Source organism: Sesamum indicum, linkage group LG2 (genome assembly GCF_026168435.1).
Source record: "Sesamum indicum cultivar Baizhima isolate 11 linkage group LG2, ASM2616843v1, whole genome shotgun sequence".
In the NCBI taxonomy this organism is placed as follows: domain Eukaryota; kingdom Viridiplantae; phylum Streptophyta; class Magnoliopsida; order Lamiales; family Pedaliaceae; genus Sesamum; species Sesamum indicum.
This window is the reverse complement of record NC_142658.1, coordinates 13,961,815-13,979,250: the sequence shown is the minus strand read 5'-3', so window position 1 is coordinate 13,979,250 and position 17,436 is coordinate 13,961,815. Positions and strand designations below refer to the sequence as shown.

The 17,436-nt window shown below is 35.9% G+C and overlaps 1 protein-coding gene across 1 annotated transcript; it reads left to right on the top strand.

The window, feature by feature from the left end:
* The first annotated feature begins 2,070 nt into the window (after window positions 1-2,070).
* On the top strand, window positions 2,071-5,767 carry LOC148789203 (uncharacterized). Its single transcript, XM_088877912.1, has 2 exons — window positions 2,071-3,553; window positions 4,425-5,767. The coding sequence occupies exons 1-2, from the start codon at window positions 2,071-2,073 to the stop codon at window positions 5,765-5,767; spliced, it is 2,826 nt and encodes a 941-aa protein (XP_088734038.1).
* The last annotated feature ends 11,669 nt before the right edge of the window (window positions 5,768-17,436 follow it).

Genomic DNA, 17,436 nt, shown 5'->3' with positions numbered 1-17,436 from the left:
CATGTTGGCAAATGGCATAGTCATTTATGCCCTTGCTGTGAGAAACAAGATAAGCCCCTGTTCGGCACAAAAAATTGGGTCACACAAAATAAGCCTGAACCAAACCAAGACAGGGAAAAAAGAAAAATTTTTACAAAAAGAAGTAAAAATTAGAAAATATAAAAAAGCAAGGTTAAGATTGTTGGTAGAAAAGGACAAAGGCCAATAATCAGCAAAACAAGAAAGCCAGCTGAAAATCACGTGACCGACAAGCCATTATGACCAATAGTTGGAAAAGATGAAGCAATGACGAACGCAATGACGTCATTTAGAAGAAGACAAGATGATGACGAATGCAATGACATTACCAAAAAATAAGTTTGGAGTCCGAATTTGAAGTCCGCGGACGCCTATAAATAAGAGGCAATGAAGCAGGAGGAAGACATCAGAAAAACTTCTCCTACTCTTCGAAACATTAGAATTTTGAGTCTTTTTCAATCTTCTGCAATATTTTCAATTTTCAATATATGGGGGTTTCCCCAATAAGTCAAGTCCTCTACACCATGAGAGGCTAAACTGTTGTCTCTTCCAACGAAGGAATAATATCTATGTAATATTTTTTATATTTCTTCAATAAGAGTTAGGCTTCTGTTCAATCTGTATATCCAAAAAACTATTAAGTCCCTATATTAGAATCTCTTTTACGCCCTAAGGTAGGAAACAAAACAGGGCTGTGCTGTTTGTTGTTGAAGGAGCCAAGTTCCTGCAACCATCTGCTGGGGTAATGTGGTTGGAAGAATCCGTAAAACTGAGGACTTGAAATACCCGAAAACAAAGCGGTCAAAGCAAGGTATGAAGTTATGCGATCTTAATTTATTTTGGAAGCATGTTGGGCCTATTTTTTAGCATAAGGGGTAGTTTCTCTTAAAATTGCAAAGAGAGTTGATTAAAGGACCAATAGTGTTAAAATCTGGAAACCAGGGGACCATAAGTGTCGACCATGGAAAACGTGGGACTAGAAGTGATAACGGCCTTATCTAACGGGATCAAAAATGCAATTTTTCCTTTTATTTTATTGAAAATGGTAATTTGCAATTCCAATGTGATAATATATGCACATGGCTCCTCAAGATCATCAAGTCAAAATACTTATCCATAGGGAATTATTAATTTATCCCTAGGAAATTGTTAGTCAAATTCCTATCCATAAGAATGTGTTGTTAATTTAATGATTTCTCTCATATATAAAGGGTTGTAATCTTGAGGTTGAAGTATGGCAATGAATAAAAAATATTAGAAGTACAAAGCCTCTCCAATATCTACAATAGTTTCCATCTCCAATAACTCTCCACTATTACTAGAAAGTTCCCAACATATTTGCAGTATTAGAGCCACCCTTGGTTCGGATTACTCCATCCTGTTTTTATGGCATCTTCAAGCAACTAAGAGCTTGCATTCGCATATTCCCAAAAAGGAATTCCTATCTTCGTTGGCTAGGATTACGAATTATAGAGTGTTCTTATGAAGACTCAGTTCATATCACATGAACTTTAGGATATTGTTGAAGAGGGATTTATTTCTCATACTTTCGAGGAAGTAGTTGTATCTACAAATGCATGGAAAAAAGAGCATAAAAAGAACAAGACAAAGGATGCAAAAACCTTGTCTTTTATGCACCAAGGAGTGAGCCGATCAATTCTTTCATGTGTTACTAGTGCCAAAATCCAAAAGAGGCATAGCAAATTCTGAAAATTCAATGTGGAGGACATGAGAAGGTGATAACGATCAAGCTGCAAAATTTATGGCTGTGACATGTGGTAGCTGACTCAGCGTCTCTGTAAGTTAGAAGCAACAGGTGTCTGTTAGTTAGTTAATTTCATCTTCTCAAACTTATTTAACACACTAGCTCCATTCTTGTAAACTGATTCTTTTTCGAGACCTTCTCAGAAATATGGTTTCTCTATTGTCTCTGTTTTTTCTGTGCATTTGTGAAATGGAGTTTTTAGAATTCTACATGGTATCAGAGCCATCACCTTGATGGTCTCTGCATATTTTCAATCATCAATACAATCGAGTTTTTTTTAATAATCCATGGCGAATCCTTTGATGGTTGCACCAGATATATCTGGTGTAGGTACCAATTTTGGTAGTGAATTCAACCGTACACGAGTACAAGTACCTGATCACCAAGGGATAGTGATGATTTCAGCGCCGCTAAACGGCGGCAACTGGCTTTCATGGAGCAGATCCGTCCGCATCGCTTTGGAAGGGCGCGATAAAATCGGGTATATAGATGGCACTTATGAGAAACCAGCTGAAGATTCAGTAGATTTTCGACAGTGGCGAGTTGTTGATTCAATGGTAAGAACATGGATACTTAATGCTATCTCAAAAGACATTGTCAATGCTTATTTGTATGCATCTTCTGCGAGAGCTCTATGGTTGGAGCTTGAGGCGCGATATGGGGAATGTGATGGGCCGTTGTTGTACAAAATACAGCGTGGGATTGGTTCCATGACTCAGGGCAACCTTAGTGTGACAACATATTACACAAATCTAAAACAACTGTGGGACGAACTTGTCTGCTTGATGCCGCCTGCAATGTGTACCTGTGGAAAATGTACGTGTGGCTGCAACAAGACCAAAGTTGATCAAACAGAGGCCAACCAACTGATGCAGTTTCTTATGGGTTTAAACGAATCATACGATAACATTCGAAACCAGATTCTAGTTCTTGATCCACTACCACATGTGAATAAAGCCTATTCGATGGTTCTAAGAGTTGAAAGGCAACGCCAAGTGAATTTGGGATTTACAGATGCTAGTGATTCTGCTATGATGAGCAGAAATTTTGGATCAAAGGAAAATTTGGGACAAAGGTATTATGTGAAGCGCAAAGGATCAATGGATAGGAGAAATCTGTTTTGCAATCATTGTCATAAATCTGGGCACAACAGGGATTCATGCTTTAAAATTCATGGAATCCCTGATTGGTACAAGGACTTGAACGATCAGAGGAAGAAAAGTGCAGCTGGAGGAAGGGCTTATGCTGTGGGGGACCTCGATCAACAACATACAGTGGAAACTGCGACTACAGAGACAGGAGTTGGGAACATTCAAATTGCAGATCTTGTAGAGGCTTTGAAACTCATTCAAAATAGAGCACCTTCAGATCCAGTGAGGGTTCATTTTGCCCATGCTGATGAAATGGCAGGTATGGTGAAAAAATCTGTCTCAACATGTTTAAGTTCAAGGTACTGGATCGTAGACACAGGAGCCACGAATCATATGTGTGGTGATGAGAGCATGTTTTGTTCTTTGCATTCTTTAAACCAACCTATTACTGTAACCTTTCCTGATGGCAGCAGTTCACTAGCAACGAAGGTTGGTGATATCAATCTTACATCCACTCTTACTCTGACGCATGTACTTCTTATTCCCAGCTTCAAATACAACCTCCTCTCTATATCGCAGCTGTGTAAAACTCATTCCGTTAGCTTCATTTTCCTCACTTCTTCATGCCTTTTGCAGGACCTGAAGACTAAACGCATTCTGGCTTTAGGGACTCAACTAGGCAAGCTCTACATTCTAGATGATAAGTCGTTTTACCCTCATTCTGTTCCTAAAAAATGTAGTACTGATTCCACTTGTTTTTCAGCTATTTAAACTTTGTATGCGTTGTGGCATAAAAGATTGGGCCACTCTAGTCCCTTAGTACTTAAGCACATTTCTGTACTTAACATTCCCCAATTTAAGGATGATGTAATATGTTCGGTGTGTCCATTAGCCAAACAAACAAGAAGTGCATTCCCTTTAAGCAACTCTGTTTCTAGTCATGTGTTTGATTTAATCCACGTCGATATTTGGGGTCCATATAGACAGCCTTCCTTATCTGGTTCTCATTATATTTTAACCATTGTTGATGACTACTCCAAAACCACATGGACCTTTCTCATTCAACATAAGTCACAAAGACTACAACTTTTATCATCCTTCCTTGCCAAAGCACATACTCAATTTGATTCAAAAGTTAAAGCAATTCGCACTGACAATGGCTCAGAATTTATGAGTCTTGCCTACCAAACCTTATTCCAATCCCATGGGATTATACACCAAAAAAAGCTGTGCATACACCCCTCAGCAAAACGGAACCGTTGAACGCAAACATAGACACTTGCTTCAAGTAGCCCGTGCCCTTATGTTTGAGTCGAGCTTGCCTCGTTCTTTTTGGGCTGAGTCCATTCTCACCGCCACTCACATTATCAATAGATTGCTTTTGCCCTCTCTTCATTGAAAATCCCCTTTCGAAATACTTCACAACAGACCTCCCTCTTATGCTAACCTTAAGACCTTCGGATGCCTTTGTTTTGCCTCTAATGTAACTCCGCATAAAAATAAGTTTGATCAAAGGGCTTTTCGATGCATTTTTATTGGTTATATACCAGGACAAAAGGGATATAAATTGTATGATTTAGACAATCATGTTGTTCTTGTGTCTCGTGATGTCGTTTTTCATGAGCATATCTTTCCATATCAGTCACTCACCACCTCTATTTCTCCATCTGTTCCTATCCCTAATCCAATTCCTGATTCTCCTATCTCTCCTAATACTGAAAGTTCACTCCCACCTACTAATTCCACAGACATTAACATCTCCAGTGCACTAACTCCAGCTCATTTACCTTCTCCTTCTGTTTCTGCCCCACGGCGATCACAACGTCACACTAGACCTCCCACTTGGCTTAGTGATTTTCATTGTCACTTTACTTCTAGTGTCCCTACTAACCCTTCCTTTGCTCTTAGCACCTCACATGTTGAGTTTTTGGCTGCTCTGTCTACTGTCCACGAACCAAGGACTTATTTGCAGGCTCAAGGAAAGGTGGAGTGGGAACAGGCGATGCGAGATGAACTGAATGCATTGGAACAAAATGAGACTTGTGATGTTGTGGATCTCCCACCTGGGCAGCATGCAATTGGTAGCAAATGGGTCTTTAAAGTGAAACTCAAGCCTGATGGTATGGTAGACCGATATAAAGCTCGTTTGGTGGCGAAGGGCTATAATCAAGTCGAGGGCGTGGACTATTTTGATCGATTTTCTCCTGTGGCCAAAGTAGTCACAGTTCGCTTATTGTTTGCTGTGGCTTCTAGTCATTCATGGCCAATCGACCAAATTGATATAAATAACGCCTTTCTTCACGGATTTCTTGATGAAGTGATTTACATGAAAGCTCCTGATGGCTACCCTGTTTCTGTTGGGAAAGTTTGCAGATTGAAACATTCACTGTACGGGTTGAAACAGGCGTCCAGACAGTGGAACATCGAGCTTACTTCTTCTCTGCTCAAATATGGCTTTTCACAGTCTTCTAACGATTTCTGTTTGTTTGTTAAACATTCTTCAGCAGGTCCTCTTATGCTTCTTGTCTATGTGGATGATGTGTTGCTGACAGGCCCTTGTGAAGATGCCATTCACGATGCCAAGGTTTTCCTGGACAAGGCTTTCACAATCAAAGACCTTGGTGCAGCCAAGTATTTTCTCGGATTGGAGATTGCACGTTCCACTGCAGGTATTTCCATCACCCAGCACAAATACATTCGCGACATTATTTCAGATGTTGGTCTATCATCATCCAAGATGGCTTCTACCCCACTTCCTCTAGGAATCAAACTGTCTGCTCACACCTCATCTCCGTTGTTGAACCCTGAGTCCTATCGACGCTTGGTTGGACGATTGTTGTACCTCGATTTCACTCGCCCTGATGTATCGTTTGCCGCCCAAGAACTTAGTTAATTTGTTAACAATCCTGGCCAAGAACATATGGATGCGGCCTTACACTTGGTGCGATACCTTAAGGGAAATTCTGACCGAGGCATTTTCTTCCCTGCTTCTTCATCTTTTCAGCTCAAAGCTTACTGTGACGCTGATTGGGCGAATTGCGTCGACTCTAGGCGCTCCTTAACTGGATACTGCATTTTTTTGGGTGATTCTCTTGTTTCATGGAAGACAAAGAAACAGACTACGGTTGCTCGATCCACTGCTGAAGCGGAATATCGAAGTCTTGGTACCACTGCTTGTGAACTCCGCTGGATTTCGTATCTTCTTCAGGACCTTTGTGTTCCCGTTTCTACTCCGATTCCTCTTGACTGTGACAACCAAGCCGCCCTGCACATTGTGGCTAACCCAGTTTTCCACGAACGCACCAAGCACCTGGAAATTGATTGCCATTTGGTTCGGGATCATTTCAAGGCCGGTTTCATTCTGCCTTCTCATGTTTCCAGTCGCTGCCAGCTTGCATATTTGTTCACTAAACTCCTCCCTGCCTCTGTCTTTAGCAATATGCTGTCCAAGATGGGCTTGTCCTCCTTTCCTCAAGTCCATCTTGAGGGGGGGATGTTGAAGACTGCAGCAGCCAATTCAGGTTCACCGCTAATAGACGCAAGAGATGGCTGAAGAAGAAGACTCTGTCTTAAAGTCGCACTTCTGCTGTTACGTTTCTGTTCTTTCTGTTTTACGTTTCTTTTAGTTAGAGCTGTGACATGTGGCAGCTGACTCAGCGTCTCTGTAAGTTAGAAGCAACAGGTGTCTGTTAGTTAGTTAATTTCATCTTCTCAAACTTATTTAACACACTAGCTCCATTCTTGTAAACTGATTCTTTTTCGAGACCTTCTCAGAAATATGGTTTCTCTACTATCTCTGTTTTTCTGTGCATTTGTGCAATGGAGTTTTTAGAATTCTACAGACTAAAAACAGAATTTTGCCGAAGTTACTTAATAGGTATAATAAAAAACTAAATAGAAAATTAATTTATAACTTTTATTGAAATATAGTTTTGATGGATTTAATATTGAAAGTGATTACTAAAATAGGAGTCAAACGGTACAATATTATTTCTGTGTTCAAAACATGGGTCTGATCTACTCAATCGTAGGACCAAACGGGCAATGCATAAAGCTACTTGGCTTTTGCATGAGTACACAGTAGTTGGAATTTTTTTAGTGACAGGGCACATTAGAAAATAATTGAAATAGTTGATGACAATAAAAGAAAATCATTATGATCATAAAAGGGTTTAAAATATAGACATGACAAAAAATCGGATACCGGGGATGAGGTTGCCAAAACTCGAGACATGATCCACCAACATTATTTTGGACCCTAGAATTAGGACCCAGCTCATTTCGAATCCAAAGCCAACTCGTTGGACTTGTTAGACTTGATTAGAATTTTAAATATTTAGATATATACTTTTGAAATATAAGACTACCTTAATTTTATAAATATGACATGGAAAAATATTGGAAGATTATTCTTTTTTATAAATTTATATATGCATATTTTATATTCTAAAGTATTAGAAGTTAATTTCAACAAAAATTTTATAATAGAAAAAAAGAAAGTGAGTATAGTTTTAGTTATCGTGGGCTTAAGCCTATTTCTTTTGGGCGCAGCAAATTCATTTTGAGTCAAGTCCTTGACAAACCTATTTCTTTTTGCTTGAATCGATTAAGTCATTTTGCATTTACATCATTGTTATAACTCACCAATATATCGATTTGAGCAATAAATTAATCATATTATAATAAATTAATAAATAAATTATAATAAATTCATATTAAATGAAATAAATATTTATTATAATAAATTTATATTAAGTGAGACAAATACTAATTAAAGTAAACTTATATCAAGTGAAAAATAATAGCATATTTGTTGGATATCGAACTCATAATTTCAAATTTATTTACCGGCCCTCAACCTCATCATTAATTTTTCTTTTTACATCTATTTATCTATCATTATAGCATTAACTTCTAGATAGGAAAAAAAAAATAATTATTATTTCAAAATTTCTTACATCCCTCTCATCTTGCAATAAATTACAAGAGATTCCCAGTATCGGTCCCCAGCTTTTCCCAGGAAGTTTCCTACAAGGATCTTTGTCAACTATCCCATGTAATTAAGTACTCTAACATTTAAGTCATATGAACAATTTTGTAAGAACTACTTCAAATATAATTAAACTTCGACTTAGTTGAAGACTTGAAGTCATGTTTAACCCTTCCAAGGAATTCTATCAATTAATGATGACTTGAATATATTCTACTTTCTTACAAGCCTTGAATGGACTTCAATTTCCCAAGGACCAAATTAACCCTACTTTTCCAAAATTTAACTAGATATCAGTCACTATATAAGTTGGCTATGTAACGTTCACGTAATACTCACTAAACTAACAAACTATGTATTTTTAATGAGATTCGAACTTGTAACATTCGAATAAAAATTTAATATATAATCACTAAATAATGTAATAATGATTAGTTTTATCGTTTAATCGAATCAAACCTATTGGACATATAGTTTTGGTATGTTATTCTGAAGTCAGAGCGGACATGAGATAGTCATGGCCACGGCTTATCACACGGCCATTCTCTATCCAGCGAACGTCTAATAAGCCATGGCCACGATTTGTCATATTTGTGCTCTCTGTCTTGCACAATTCTGATAAGTCATGGCTATGGCTTATTTTTGCATGACAGTTTTGTTTATGTGGTCAACTATCCAACTTATGCAACTTTCAGTAACCGCCAATTAAATACACATGACACATGTTTTATGAAAAAATATTGGATTTTTTTATGGAATTTTCTATGAAAAACATGATTTGAGGCTTAGGTCCCCTGAAATCCTGCGATAGTGGAGAAGACAATCCATCGATTTGATTACACTAGATTTCAAAAGAATACAACATCAATTTTTCTGCAATCTATTGGATTTTGTTATAAATTTGCATTTGAATCAATGGCTGGAGGTTAGTAATTCTAAAGAATTTCGCTTCCATAGTGTACAATCTAACATGTATATAAAGTAACTACTACATATATGACAGATATAAATTTTGATAGCAATTATGTTTGGATATATGCTGCTTGTTTAGAATGATTTATCTTTTGACGATCTTGTTTCTTATGTCATATGTTTATGCTTACATTTGGTATCAGAGCATGCTTTATCTCTGTCTTGATTTAAGATTGATGCTAGTATCTTGGGAATTGAAAAGTTATATGTATAATTCTGTCATTGAAAATATCAGTTATTTATCATGCTTTTAGAATATATGTATGATGGCATTTGTTGTGCATATAACTGTTATAAAGTTTTTACTCAAAATGATTCATGGAGTTTAATGCCTTGTGATCTGTATTTTTATTGATTAAAGACTAGTCACAACATCTTTAATTTATATTTATGCTTCGAGCATTCAAGATCACATATATAGTAAAAGGGCATTAATTGTGATTTATTCATATTCAGAGCAATGAGATCATTCCGCAGGAATTTTATTGCACTTGTATGATTAATTAGGATGAAATATTTTGTTATGCTCTTGATTTACCCACAAGGATTGAGAAATGGAGTGTAACTTGATAGTTTCATCATAAATACATATAAATCAACAAGTCAGGAATTTAGTCCACAGGCCATTATTGCTATTGATTCATTTATCACGTGTTTTACATTGGTAAGACATGATTAAGTTTGTTGTCTCTATTTGTAACATAGCATGTATATTGTGTTGCAGTCTTTCAACCTATAAATTTCTTTGATCACTATGAAGTATGGAACGAAAGAATTCTTTTTCATTTCTGAAACATGGATATTGATTATGCTATATAGAAAAATGAATCTGCTCCCATTACTGAAACTAGCCAGCTGGAAGAGCTTGATTTTTATGAAATGTGGAACAATCTAATCTCCTCAGTGTGATGTTCATAGAGACTAAAATCTCGGCTAGTATTTGGGGGTCAATTGATCAACATAATAATATCTGAGTTGCTGAAGGCCATGGATGACCAGTTCGTGTCTTCAGATAAAACACTTGCCAGCACCCTGATTATGAGATTTACTTTTAAAAGACTCACTGATTTGAATGGTGTATGTGAGCACATTATGCAAATGAGGGACATTTGGCTCAATTAAAGTCTCTTGAAGTTGATATGCCTGAATCTTTTCTTGTACACTACATTTTGAAAATTTTGCCTTCTCAATATGCTCCTTTCAAAATCTCTTACGACACACATAAGTATAAATGGTCAATCAATGAACTTATGACCATGTGTGTGCAAGAGGAAGGGAGATTTTCTATTGAGGCTGGGGAAAGCATGCATTTGACTATATAAGGAAAGAATACAGATCACGTCAAAGGAAAGGAGAAGGCAAAAATACCTCCTTATGGTGAAATTAAGGAGTGTCCAAGTGTTTTTTTTGTAACATGAAGGGACACATAAAGAATAACTGTCCTAAATTCAAGATTTGACTTGAAAAGAAAGGTAATCAACTTTTTTATATTTGTTATGAATCCAATATGGTTGATATTTGTCATAACACATAGTGGATTAATTTTGGTTCTACAATCCATGTCACAAACTCTTTGCAGGGTTTGAAAATTTTAAGAAAGCCAATGGAAAGTGAATGCTGCATCTATTCAGGAAACAAGATGGGTTCACGTGTAAAGGCTATTGGAACATGTAAACTAGTTCTTGATAGCGTCTTTGTTTTAGTACTGGAAAATACTTTTACATTCCAAATTTCTTTAGAAATTTGATTTTAGTTTCAAAACTTGTACTTATGGATATTCCTTTAACTTTTGAGATGGTGTTACTTTATTTTATAATACTCATCTTGTTGGGAATTGAACATTGTTTAATGGTCTTTACCATATTAATTTTTAAAGTGATGTATTTTACATATTGCATGTTGATGATAATACTGGCATTTAAAAAATGTGTTATTAATGAGGATTCCTTTGTTTTATGGCACCAGAGATTGGGACATATTTCTATAAAGAGAATTAAGAATTTAGTAAATGATGGCGTGCAATACTCTAGATTTTACTGATTTTGAAACTTGTGGACTGCATTAAGGGAAGCAAACCAATGTGTCAAAGAAAGGTGCCAAAAGGTGCTCAAACTTAGTGAAAATCATACATATGGATATTTGTTGTCCGAACTTGGACTCGTATGGTTGAAGTTACTTTATTACCTTTATTAATGGCTACTCACGTTACATGTGAATCTACTTCCTTGAATATAAGGCTGAAGCACTGGATGCTTCTAAGGTTTCAAAATAGAAGTAGAGAAAAATGTAATACACGAATTAAAATTGAGAGGTCAGATAGCGGTGGTGAGTACTTCAATAGATATACTGAAGGTGGACAGGCACATGGTCATTTTGCAAATTTTTCTGGCAGAGCAAGGTAATGTTGCTCAATACACCATTCTTAGTTCTCCGGATCAGAATGGTGCAGCCAAAGGAAAAAACCAAACATTATTTGACATGGTGCAGAGCATGATGGCTGGCTCCAAACTTCCTAAGTTCTTATGGACTAAAGTTCTCAAAACGATTGTGTACATATTAAATCAAGTTCCAAATCAAGATTGTCTCTAAGACACCATTTAAGCTATTTAAAGGTTGGAAGCCGAGTTTGAGGCATGTACAAATTTGGGGATGTCCATATGAGGTGAGAGTTTACAATCCACAAGCAAAGAAGTTGGACACAAAGACCATTAGTGGGTATGTCGTCAGATATGCTAAAAGGTCTAAGGGGTACAGATTTTATTACCCATCAAATAGCACTAGGATTGTGGAATCAAGAAATACGAAGTTTCTTGAGGATGACTTGATTAGTGAGAGTGAGAAAGAATTGAGCATAAGATCTAATGTCGATAATTCAGAATCTCAACCTTCCACTTCAAGTAATAGATTGATTGTTGTAATCCACAATATTCCTACAGTTCAAACACGTGTTGAAGAACCAATCCAAACCGTTTAACAAGTTGATTATCATCAACCAGTAGATCCCATTGTTCCACATATACCGAAAAATGTACAACAACCACTTGATCAACAAGCTCTTCTAGAGAATGTTGATGCAATATTAAGAAGATCTACTCGGATGAAGAGATCGGCAATTTCTAGTGACTATATGGTATACCTACAAGAGTCTGATTATAATATTGGAGTCGAAAATGATATGAAACATTTTCACAAGCCATGAGAAGTAGAGAATCTAACATTGGATTTTTTCATGGAGTTTTCTATGAAAAACAAGGTATGGGGCTTGGGACCCCTGAAATCCTGCGATCGTGAAGAAGGTACACCATTGATTTGATTGCACTAAATTTCATAAGAATCCAACATCAATTTGTTTGCAGTCTTTCGGGTTTTGTTATAGATTTTCGTTTGAAATAGTATGGCTAGAGGTTAGTAATCCTAAAGAATTTCACTTCAGCACTCTACAATCTAACATGTATATAACGTAATCAGTACATATATGTTAGATATAAATTTTGACAGCAATTACGCTGGGATATATGTTGTTGTCTAGATGGACTTATGTTTTAACCATCTTATTTCTTACGTCATATGTTTATACTTACCAAACCATCATAAAAAAAAAAAAAAAAACCAATTTTGGATTGTCACAACAATAGCAACTCTCGTGACAACTTCTTCAATTCGTCTCACTATAAGAAATGTCTTTTTTGTTACGGTGAATTATCATAATTAAAAATAAAAAAAAAATCATGGTGAATACTTCTACCTGTGATTATTAATCGTTGTTTTCGCAAGTTTGTCAAAACATTAGCTACAGTAAAAAACTATGACAAATATTTTGACTATAGATTTTATGATGACAAATGTTGATTAACCATTATCAAAATTTAAATTTTGCATCAATTTTTTTTGCCGCACCTGATAGATACTATTAATTTACTAGAATGTTCAAATGGTAGTAGTTTAGATATAGTGTAAGGAATAATTCATTTTTTGATAGTGTATGGCGCTAACGGACACATAAAAATATTTAATACTAGGCTACTAATCAATTAATATAAAATATGTAATTAAATAATAAATGGTCGTCATGCATCTTATTATTGTTTTCTTATGTATAAGTATATCTTAAATCGTCATCTTGTATGTTCCGTAGCTTTCACTCATTCAATACGAACATTATTTCTCAGACACGACATCGTTTACTTTTATTTGTTTTTCTTAATTGTGTCGAGGGAAACAATTAGGAAACTCCTATGATGATGTCAAAACTGTTTACTATTTTCAAAAGAATCCAATTAATCAATTATGACTTAAATGTATGGAAATTTCTTCACAAGAAAGTCTTGAAAGGGTTTTAATCAGTTGGAAAGGTGCAAAAGCTATTTCTGCGAAATTTAACTAACACAATCACAACACCTAATATATATTTTTTTAATTTGAAGTCGTACATATATAAATAGTCATAATAATATTGGATTTAATATAATTTATTTTTCTGTGATATTACAAATAATCATATTACCTCTTATAAATAAATAATAGTAGTTTATTCCCCTGTGTTTTTTAAAATAAAGCACTTTACCTCCATATCTATGGAGGTAAATTACTTCATTTCGAAAAATATAGGGGTATTAAATTACTACATTTTAAAAACACAAAAATATAATTTTTTTTTTATCAAAAACTAATTTGCTCATTTAAAATATTATAAAAGAATTGCTTATATTTTTTTGCTAATAATATTATAATTAACGCATGTACGGGAAAACACCAAAAATTTATTTTACGTACATTATTAAGAAAACGCCCACAGGAATACTATTTCGTGCCTTTTATTAATTTCTGATATACATGAAAATATATATGAATATACGTATATATATATATATATATATATGCATTTTGTCAAAGAAGCTTTACTTGCGAATTCATCTGTTAGATCATTTCTCAAGGATTATAGTTGTGTTTGAGAAATTTGACTTCCTACTAAGGTTAATACAGTTCAAAGTAAAACAATCCTACAATATACCAATTAATCATAATTGTACAATAATTATTAATTGTTGTTTTTGCAAGCGAGACCAAAATATTTGCTACAGCTATAAAAGCCATGGCAAATTCTCTAGCCATATATATATTGGTAACAACATAGCGAATCTTGATCAATCGTAGTTAAAACTTAAATTTTTTTATTAATTTTGCAGGATCGTGGTAGATATTGTTATTTTGCTATGATTTTTAAGATCTAACCATTAATATTATAGGAAATAATTAATTTTTTTTTATTGTAGGAGCAAGAATTTTCTAATACCATATATATAACAAAGTAACCATATATCATCATTCTTGTATGTTTTCGTAGATGATGGAAAGTTGACAGATACAACGTTAAATGCTTTGTTTGGACATTAGCATTGATAATGAGAGCAGAAAAAGGATGTTCTCCCAATTTTTTCTACGTTTGCTGGCCATTAATTGCTTCGTATTCGCCTACAAATGGGGTGCGTTAAGTCTTCGTCAACTGTGATAACCAAAATGGGACTATCAATGCATTAACTATTCAAATATTAATATAATTTTCTAAGAAATGAAAAGCTACCAGCAAATGAGGTCTTATACAAGTATTAAAGATCGAGGTTTTACGGTCAATATAATGTTAGTTAGAGTTATATTTTAAATTAGTTAAATAGTACTCTCACTGTATTTTTTATCCCATATCTTAGGTTCAATGCACTTCCCGTTTACTAGTTATGAAATTTTTATTTTTTTTATTTATGGAATTTTCATTACTAGTCTCATACGTTAAAAAATGGGAAAAATGCTATCCTCTTGTGTTATGGGAAAATAGCAATCCTTCTCCTTAGGTTAAACAAATAAGCAATTTACCTCCTGTATTTTAATAAAAATGGTCAAAGTACCGCCCCTCATGGGAGTAGTGTCATACAGGCGCCTATTTTTCTTTTTTTTTTTTCAAATTATTTTTTTGTATCGTTTTCTTACAATAATTTGATCTTATCTAACATAAATTAACGGTTCATATTACATCTGTAATAATTTATGGTTCATATAAAATCATTTAAATTAACGGTTGACATCTTATCTTCTAAATCAACGGTCTAGATTTAATTTACATATATAATTTATATACAAAAATTTAAAATATATATTTGCAATATATGTAATATATATAGATAATATATATTATATATACATGTATGTATAGCCCAATCCCCCTCCCTCTGTCGTCGCCAGCACCCATCCCGCTCCCTCGCAGACCACCTCCCCCCTAATCATCGTTACCCCCCTCCTCCAACATCCCATCGTCGCCCCCTTCCCCTCCCCCAGCATTCCGCTTCGCCCCCTCCCCTTCCCATTTGGCACTTTTTTATGTTTTTTAATATTTTTTTATTAATATTATATGTGATGTGCATAAAAATAGGTTGATCCTAAAATATTCAAGCAATCCAAAAAGAAGAAAGAAATGAGAAGCCCAAGAGGGCTTGGCAAGCGGCCTTCGCGGGTGCCCCCCAAAAAATAGATTGGCAAAGGGAGGAGGTTGAAAACATCCCCCTACTCGGATTATGATCAAAGCCTAATAAATATTCAACCGAAAAGACCCACACACGTGGTGGCTAACTCTCCCACATGACATCTAATCAACTCCAAGGTCAACATGCACATTGGACCACATCAGCCCTCGGAGGACCCTCCCTAGCAACTAGGACAATCGAGGAGAAGGGAGGCGCTCCCAAGACCCAAGAATCCTAAACCTAGAAGGAGTGCCTGCAAAATAGGACTTCTCGCATGAAAGGAGTCCTCCAGTAGGCAAAGACGTGTTGTGAGCTGATAAGCTGAAGGTAAGATCGATTCCTACCTTACCTTCATATATTTCGCCCTCTTTTTCTGAGAATAAAGGAGGTGCACGAGTCTCATCCTAGGGAGACGCCCCATTTATATATACAGGTGCAGTCCTCTAATAGGGACACCTTGAGTCCCCCAACAGGATACCTTTAGTCCCTAAATGGGGATACCCTCCAAAATATGGAAAATCACTCTCTATTCTTACTTTAGCATTAGAATTGCACTCTTAGCAGGATTTTCTCTCATAAAATTACTTACTCTATCTGATTTTTTATTATATTTTATTTCTTACGATTATTTTTCTCCTAAATCCGATACTAATTCGGGCGTCGGAGTGTCAACGCCTTTTTTGCAGGTCTTTCCTTCAGGATTTGCATTTTCTTTGGCCCAAGTTTTTAACATAGTCCATATAAATTGGATGCGTACTTTTTTTGAATCCATCATTGGCGCCGTCTGTGGGAAACACAAAGTTGAAGACGTGAGAACAATGGAAGGAGTCCACACCTCCTTGGAGGACTCTCCCAAAAGGGCGGTCCCTTCACATTAGAGGACCTCTTGCAACTGATTACTACCTCTGTTCAAGGCCCAACTTTAACGGCCCCATCATTATCATTTCTTAATTCTAATATTCATACTAATTCAATTTTAATGTGCAGGACGTCCCTCTAGAAGAGCAGGAGGGCATCCTTCCCAAAATAAGCCCTACCCCCCAGGCAGACATCCTCCTCAAAAGATCCTATACCAAGGGGGCATCGCCCTCATTAGATAAGCTCTACCCCAAGAGGGCATCCCCTCACCGAATAAATTTTCACATATAAGTTTTCCTTAGGAAGTATCTTTAATATTTTAATTTAATAAATCTTAGAGGTTTTTTTTTACCATCATTAATGTATTAACATGTGCCTTCTTATATGAATTTTACGATGGAGGCATCTTTTTCAAACTTCTTGGTTAAGCCCTGCCCCCAGGTAGGCACTCTCATAAAAAGCCCTGTTTTCCATACAAGCACCTTAACCGTCCTTCGAGCGGCACTTAGGTCCTTTGAGGTACTTGTAAGTTCTGTCTCATGTAGGTACCTAAACCCTCCTCCGCTGGAGGCATCTAAGCCCTACTTTCAGCGGACACCTTATTCTTCTTCTAGTAAGGTTCTTAATTCTTACTCCAAGAAGGGAACCCTCTCAAATAGGCCCTCCTTCGAAGAGGCACAATAATTTTGCTTCATGCAAAATCTATTCATAATGTATATATGTCTTTGTTATTCAACCTTCTCTTGCAGAAAAATAAAATCTAACATCGGAGTAGGCACAAAAAGCACCCGCTAAGCCATCCTCCATGGAGGCACCCTCATAAAAAGCACTACTCCATACGGGCACGAAATAAGCTCTTTTCTTATTCTAAGCATGCTTATGCTACTAATATTCTTTGTAGGAATTTGGAAAAAAAGAATAAAAAAAAGTTCATTCTTCGAAGCCCATCTCTGAAGACTTCTACTCTAATAAGTATCAAAATCTCCACTTATTAGAGTAGGGGAGCTATTGATGTGCATAAAAATAGGCTGGCCCAAAGAGGCCCAAACGATCCAAAAAGAAGAAAGAAACGAGAGGGTTGTAACATCTTAAGAGGGCCTGGCAAGTGGCATTCGTGCGTGCCCCCCTAGAAAATAAATTGGCAAAGAGAGAAGGTTGAAGGCATCGCCCAACTTGTATTATGATCAAAGCCCAATAAATATTCGGCCCAAAAAGCCCACACACATGGTA